The sequence below is a fragment of the Dinoponera quadriceps genome, unplaced genomic scaffold, assembly GCF_001313825.1.
Source record: "Dinoponera quadriceps isolate SergipeBrazil2010 unplaced genomic scaffold, ASM131382v1 scaffold588, whole genome shotgun sequence".
Lineage (NCBI taxonomy): Eukaryota > Metazoa > Arthropoda > Insecta > Hymenoptera > Formicidae > Dinoponera > Dinoponera quadriceps.
The window spans coordinates 359,204-365,419 of NW_014554802.1; the positions used below are offsets into that span (position 1 = coordinate 359,204).

The 6,216-nt window shown below is 40.0% G+C and overlaps 3 protein-coding genes across 4 annotated transcripts in view; 2 read left to right on the plus strand and 1 right to left on the minus strand.

Annotated features, from left to right (window-relative positions):
* Nucleotides 1-344: 344 nt before the first annotated feature.
* On the minus strand, nt 345-1,561 carry LOC106742058 (60S ribosomal protein L37a). The gene is made up of 3 exons (XM_014614648.1): nt 1,458-1,561; nt 1,054-1,182; nt 345-519 (listed from the first exon to the last, which is right to left on the minus strand). The coding sequence occupies exons 1-3, from the start codon at nt 1,458-1,460 to the stop codon at nt 373-375; spliced, it is 279 nt and encodes a 92-aa protein (XP_014470134.1). The 5' UTR covers nt 1,461-1,561; the 3' UTR covers nt 345-372.
* Nucleotides 1,562-2,069: 508 nt separating this feature from the next.
* On the plus strand, nt 2,070-4,531 carry LOC106742056 (ankyrin repeat and MYND domain-containing protein 2). Its single transcript, XM_014614646.1, has 3 exons — nt 2,070-2,270; nt 2,550-2,927; nt 3,094-4,531. The coding sequence occupies exons 1-3, from the start codon at nt 2,070-2,072 to the stop codon at nt 3,733-3,735; spliced, it is 1,221 nt and encodes a 406-aa protein (XP_014470132.1). The 3' UTR covers nt 3,736-4,531.
* Nucleotides 4,532-5,060: 529 nt separating this feature from the next.
* Nucleotides 5,061-6,216, plus strand: part of LOC106742067 — a 64,225-nt gene continuing 63,069 nt past the window's right edge. For both annotated transcript variants that reach the window (XR_001374239.1, XM_014614664.1), the window contains exon 1: nt 5,061-6,177. Coding sequence is in view for 1 of the 2 variants with exons in the window: in XM_014614664.1 (XP_014470150.1) it covers nt 5,276-6,177 (902 nt within the window). In the remaining variant the exon portion in view is untranslated. The remainder of the gene's footprint in view (nt 6,178-6,216) is intronic.

Here is a 6,216-nt window from a genome sequence, read left to right on the forward strand (position 1 = left end):
AATTCCTTTATATGCATATATATATGTGTATATATATATATATATATATATATATATGTGTGTGTGTGTGATCGTTCAATATTTTGATCATAATTTCACAAAACCATGCTTGTGTTTATTATAATTCCTTAGTATTCATTGTTAGAGCTTCATGTTCATTCTCGTATAAATAAATAATTTTATTTCAAAAATCCTTTAATAAAACGTGCAAGCCGAAATTTCCTGTTTTAAATTTCACATGTACGTGCAGTAGGAATCTGGATTAATGGAGAATGGTTTGGTGAAATTTATGGTTACACAAACCAATTAAAAATAATTGATTTGCATTAAAGAATATCACAGAGGATTGTTTAAAAGATATTTATTACATATTTATTGTTCTTTCACCTCACGTAATCGACGCACTGCTGACCTCACTGAAGCAGCAGCTGTTGTCGAATATACCCAAGCGCCACCAGCAACCGTCCTCTTACAACGTTTGCACGACCAGATGCCAACTACGCTACGTTTCATCGCATCCTGCAAGAGAAATAATAAAATATAATTCTTCTCATATTCTATCTATATTACACAATATTTATCCTCTTATCTTAGAATAATTCAGACACACGTTTCAAATTATAGATTAAACATAATAAATGTAAGTCACACTTATGTTGCATAATAATATAGATTTTATTTTGGTTTAATTTTTAATAATAAATTTTAAAAGTAAAAATTTCTATTTACTTATGAAAAAGAGATAAAGAGTAAGAAACAAGATGCAAAGAATACATTGTGGACCAAACTTAAAACTCTATTCAAGGATAAATATTTGAGGTCATTAATAACAAATCTGAACTTAAAATTTATAATCAGCAAACAAAAAAACCCTCAAACTTCATCAAAATTGAATTATTTCCCTCATATTTGAGGTGAAAACAGTAAAATTTTGCTATCCCGTATAAAGAGTTAATATCACAAGTCACAAATAAAATATACAGAAGTTAAGAAAAAGTTATTAGTTTTATTAAAATAGAAAATATAAAATGGTTCGTTGTTTTAATTACTCACCTTGCCGCAAAACGTACAGGTGTATTTGCTGTGTTGAGTAATTTCCATCTTTTTGACCATTTTTCTAAGAGAGGCACCATATCGGGTACCATATTTGCCAGTGATTCCAACCTTCTTTGTACGTTTCGCCTGTTGAAAATTCAAGAATTTTTAAACATTACATCTCATAATTCATAATTTCTTTATTTGCTTGGACGAATATACAATGATATACACGATCGACATCTAGAACTGGGTAAACATAACCTCGTAAAATGAATCTCATGTATTCATGTAAAAAAAATATATTTTACGTAGAAATATACACATCAATAACTTCTTGAAAGCAATTATATCTATTTGGCGGTTAATATCGTACATACTTCAACAAGATTTAGAATCCATATTTCGATAAAGTATCTTACCATTTTAAAGGTTCAGAAAATTCTATCGAAGGGAACCGGAAAAAGGACTTCTCAATGTGGTAAATGCACGGACATAAATATGTCTAGACCATAGACCGAACGTTTGCCTTTATTTAGTTTTACGTCCATGGTGCTCCGACAGATGGCGTTTGCGATTTCCAATTTTCATTGGCAGTGCTGAAAATCTATAATATATGTAACATGAACTGTAGATTTTTAGCGCCGACATTGTGATTTTGGAACACAACTGAAAGTACCTCTAATTTAGGGATGGGAAAAATCATCGATGTTTTTTTCCAAACATCAATAATTTTGTCCATCCCTACTCGAATATACCCGCTGCGTTGGAGTAAGAGAGATATTAAAGTGAGATGAAGAGAGTGTCCGGGCAACGTTCTCGAACGCAGCTCTGCTGGTGAAATGGCACTTCAAGCGCGGCTAGGACCTGTCTTTATTGGTCACGAGCTACACCGATTGACTGACACTAGAAAAACACCAAATCACACCTGGTTAGCGGTGGTCAATTGCAACGCAGTCAATCGGAACGCTCCCCCTCGAGCGCATAAGCATCGAAAAAGAACGCAGCCTGATATTGTGTTAGTGACATACAACATGGCGCCTGGTACTGAGGGTCTCACAGATTTACAGAGAGATATTTTTACAAAAATCAGCAAGAATGAGGTGTGCGAGCTCAAAACATTACTGGCACCAAATAAAGTCAAAATGGATTTTGTTGACGAGAATGGCATGAGCCCTCTCCAGCACGCCTGTTACAAAGGAAACGTTGAAATCGTGCAGATGCTACTCGATCAGGTTGGTAGGTTATGGATTTGTTAATAGGTCTGTCCTTTATATCTGGACTGATTGCACCAGCTTCCACTGGTTCTATATCGAACCAATAATCATTAAAATTTCTTTTGTTATTAACTTTTTAACAAACAACAATTATTATGAATTATATCTGTTTAAAAAAATTGTTTATGTACACTTGCCTGGGATCATATATCTTCGAGAAATTTATAAAAATTGAAGAGGAATATTTTAAAAATATTAATTCAAGATATAACTACGTATAGTGTTGTATGCTTATAGGGCGCTGATGTAAATGCGTGTCAACACGAGCATGCGTATACCGCGCTTCATTTTGCTGCTTTAAGTGGTAACGCAGAGTTGTGCCATCTTCTAATGTCTCATGGTGCACGTTTGACAGCGATGAACAGTGTGGGCAGAACAGCTGCTCAAATGGCAGCATTTGTGGGAAATCACAATTGTGTAGCGACCATTAATAATTTCATTCCAAAAGTTGATATAGATTTTTACATTAAGCCGCAGGGTTTACAGACAGAACCCATGCTACCACCACATTTAGCAGATTATTTTCATAAATTCATAATGCAAGTCAATGTTAACCCTGTACGCGTGGCCATAAATTTACAGAGATTCCCAGCTCTCTTGGAGAATGCAGCAAAAGTAAGTAAAATACGCTGTTTATGAAAGGGGAAAAAAAGAAAATAATGAAACATGAGTTATATAATTAACATTTATATTATCAGTATATAAGATATGCCAAGATATCTTGGTTTTCTATCAACAAATGGATGTATTCTGTTATGTTTTCTTTTTCTATTTTTGTTAGGTACAAAAAGTATTAGAATCTATGCGCTACAGAGAAATGACACGAGGCGCTGAAACGAATGAGGTGATGGCATTCAAATATCATTATTTGAGTTGCGTCGTGGACGAAGTATTGAAATGTCAAAAACGGCAAGAGGCTATGAAAGCAGAGAAAAGCGAAAAGAATACCGAGGAGATCGAAGAGAAGAAATCGGATACTGTGGAGCTTTTGGTACGGAGATTTTTAAAGTGCAGCAAGAACGACGGCTTACCGGAATATCAGGAAGCATTTCTGAGGGAATCCGTGAGGGAATTCCCGTTCAGAGAAAGTACGATTTTTCGCCAGATGGTTGCCACCCTAGCGAGCAGAGACCCACCGTCCGCTGTTTCCGTAGTTTCTGCCGCGATCAACGGACAACGCGGCTTCAACGATAATGCTCAGATTTGCGTAACTTGCGGAGAGGATAAGGCTGTAAAAAAATGTAGTAAATGTAAAGCGGTACAATATTGCGACAGAGAATGCCAGAGATTGCATTGGTTTATGCACAAAAAAGCTTGCGCCAGACTAGGACAGTCGTCTAATAATGGAAAAGCCACGGATATAGATAAAGAGCAGATTACCAATGTTGTCGGTTCTAGACTACAAAATTTAGCTGTTAAATAAGTATACATCGTATATATACAGATCTAATGTCAGTGAAATTCGGCTGAAAAAAAGGAAACTACGCGTTTACTTACAGATCTTTGCTTTGTATATAGTCATTCGTGTGTAGAATTAGCACGTTTTTGTGTGACCGTGTCTATCGTATCTAAGAAGTGAAGTAACAGTGTTATTAATTTCGCTTATTTGAGATCGTTGAAATTGAATAATTTCTATCTTATTTTAGATGTAGTCCGCTAAACATTTACTTCAGTCTCCGATATCTGACAAGCGGCCAAAATCACCAAAGAAATTGTACAACTAAAATCAAATTCTTAGAGAGGATTCACACCTTGGCGGAAAAGCAGCAGCCAATCGGAATTCTGATTAGTCGATAATTTTTGCTTTATCTACTACTTACTACCAGCGCAAGTTCCGATTGACTGCTGCTTTCTGAATTCTCACGAGTCATTTGGTATAGAAGAAATAAGTAAAATTGTGGAGTGGAGAGATATTCCCGATATGCTTTTATAACATCATCATCATTTCGAATTAGGTTATTATTTTTATTGGATGCATATGCTAAGTTAGAAACGCATCTGTCAAATATTTTAGAACTATTATGTAAGCCTTTACAATGATCTCTGTCATTGTTGGAATAAAGAACATTATTACTGATAACAATGTTAGTTATATTATCTTGTATATTTCATACTGTTAATTCTGTTATAAATATTTGTAGTTCTTGTCACATACTCAAATTGATTAAAAGTCAAATAATGGGAAAAATGACTCGGGGAAAGTGAAATTAATGGGATTCTCCACGTCAGAGAGAAAACGCTTTTTTCCGAGATCTGTTATTTTTATTGAAGATTTACTAATAAAGTTTATTTTTTCCTTGTTTTATCAAAGCGTAATTTGTTTTCTTTTCCGAATCATTTTTCCCGTTATGTGACTTTCTAGTCACTTTAAATATCATTGTATTTCGTCGGGCTACGAACATAGGTATTCGGAACAACAGTTCCATTAAAAACAAAACACCTCCACCCAACATGAAATTTTGTTTGTTGTCAAACAGTGTTTCCTTCGAGATACGAAGGAACGGACCTCAATATGATTTAGTTTTCGATTTATATTTCACCCGTTATATGTCTGAAATGTAGCATCCTGCATAATTATAAATAATTGTACACGATAGAGTTTCAGCTTAGCAGTAAATTTTGGAACGCAACCTGTAAGAAAGGAAATTTGAAAGGTCGCGGCGTCGACGTTCGGTCGCGCTCGGCTGTTTCCGACGTCGCTCAGGCGCGGCAGCGCGCACGAGAAACGACGGCGTCTAACAGTGCCGGATCGTCGGCGAAAGGTGGCGGTGCGGTGTTGGTCGGAGAGGGCACAGAGGGCCCCTCGCGGTGGTGGCTCGCTCGCTCGCTCGTGAGAGAGCTGTTTTCGCTGCCGGGCCGTAGGAAGCGACAGCGGCTTTAGCGGTGGCGCGGCCCGCAACTCCTCGTGTGTGCCATAGCGGCCACTGCCGGATACACGACAGTAGTGCGCGTTCGTTTACAAGATGGCAGACGGTCCGTCCGCGGAGGACGCGACCGCGAACGAACTGGGGGACGATGATACCTGCGTGACGACGAGAGAACGACACAAACGCCTGGACGCCAGCATGCCGGGCATCTTCTCGGCCACCGTTCAGGACGCGGCAAAGCGCGTCCTCGACAACGTCTCGGCCGATGATCATCGTCGTCCTCCCCACGACCGCCGTGTTATTCGTCAGCAGCACGAGCAGCAACGGCATTATCCTTCCCGTCAGTCCCACCGTCATCATACACCGCATTGTAATCATTACCACTATAATCTCCATCGTCATCATCACCTTACCAATCATCGTAACAACGATCGTGTTATTAACAACGACGGCGACGGTGGTGGTAGTAGTGGCGGCGGTAGCGATGGTGTTACTACTACTACCACCACCACCAGTAGTGGCGATTCGTTGTTGCGCGTCGACGCGATCGGAGCAGCGAGCGACGAGGAGAGCAGTATCGGTGGTGTCGAGGCGCTCAGCGGCGGCAACGATGGAATCAAGATAGTCGGCGTGGATGAGGTGGACGGAGACGACGAGGACGACGGCGTCGATAGCGAGTGTGGCGATGACAGTGCTGGCGGTAGTATGAGTGCAGGTGCTGGTGGTGTCATGACCGGTCGTAGTAGTAATAATAACGCCGAAAACGACGCGCCGGAAGTGAACGACGCGGTGTCGCGCGTGAAACGGGCGAGCGTCGTCGTCGTGCGAGAACCGGACCAGACGAAGGACGAGGCCGCGAAGACCGACGGTGGCGGCCGCAGGCACCACCAGGACAGCCCGTTCAAGGGACAGGTTAGGATGGCCGAGGACACCCTCGTCGGGCCCTGCGGCAAGAAGCGATGTGCCGATCGATACGACAGCTCCGAGAGCTCTGACAGGTGAGTGAGTGAGAAGGAAAAGAAAACAAGAGGGGGGGG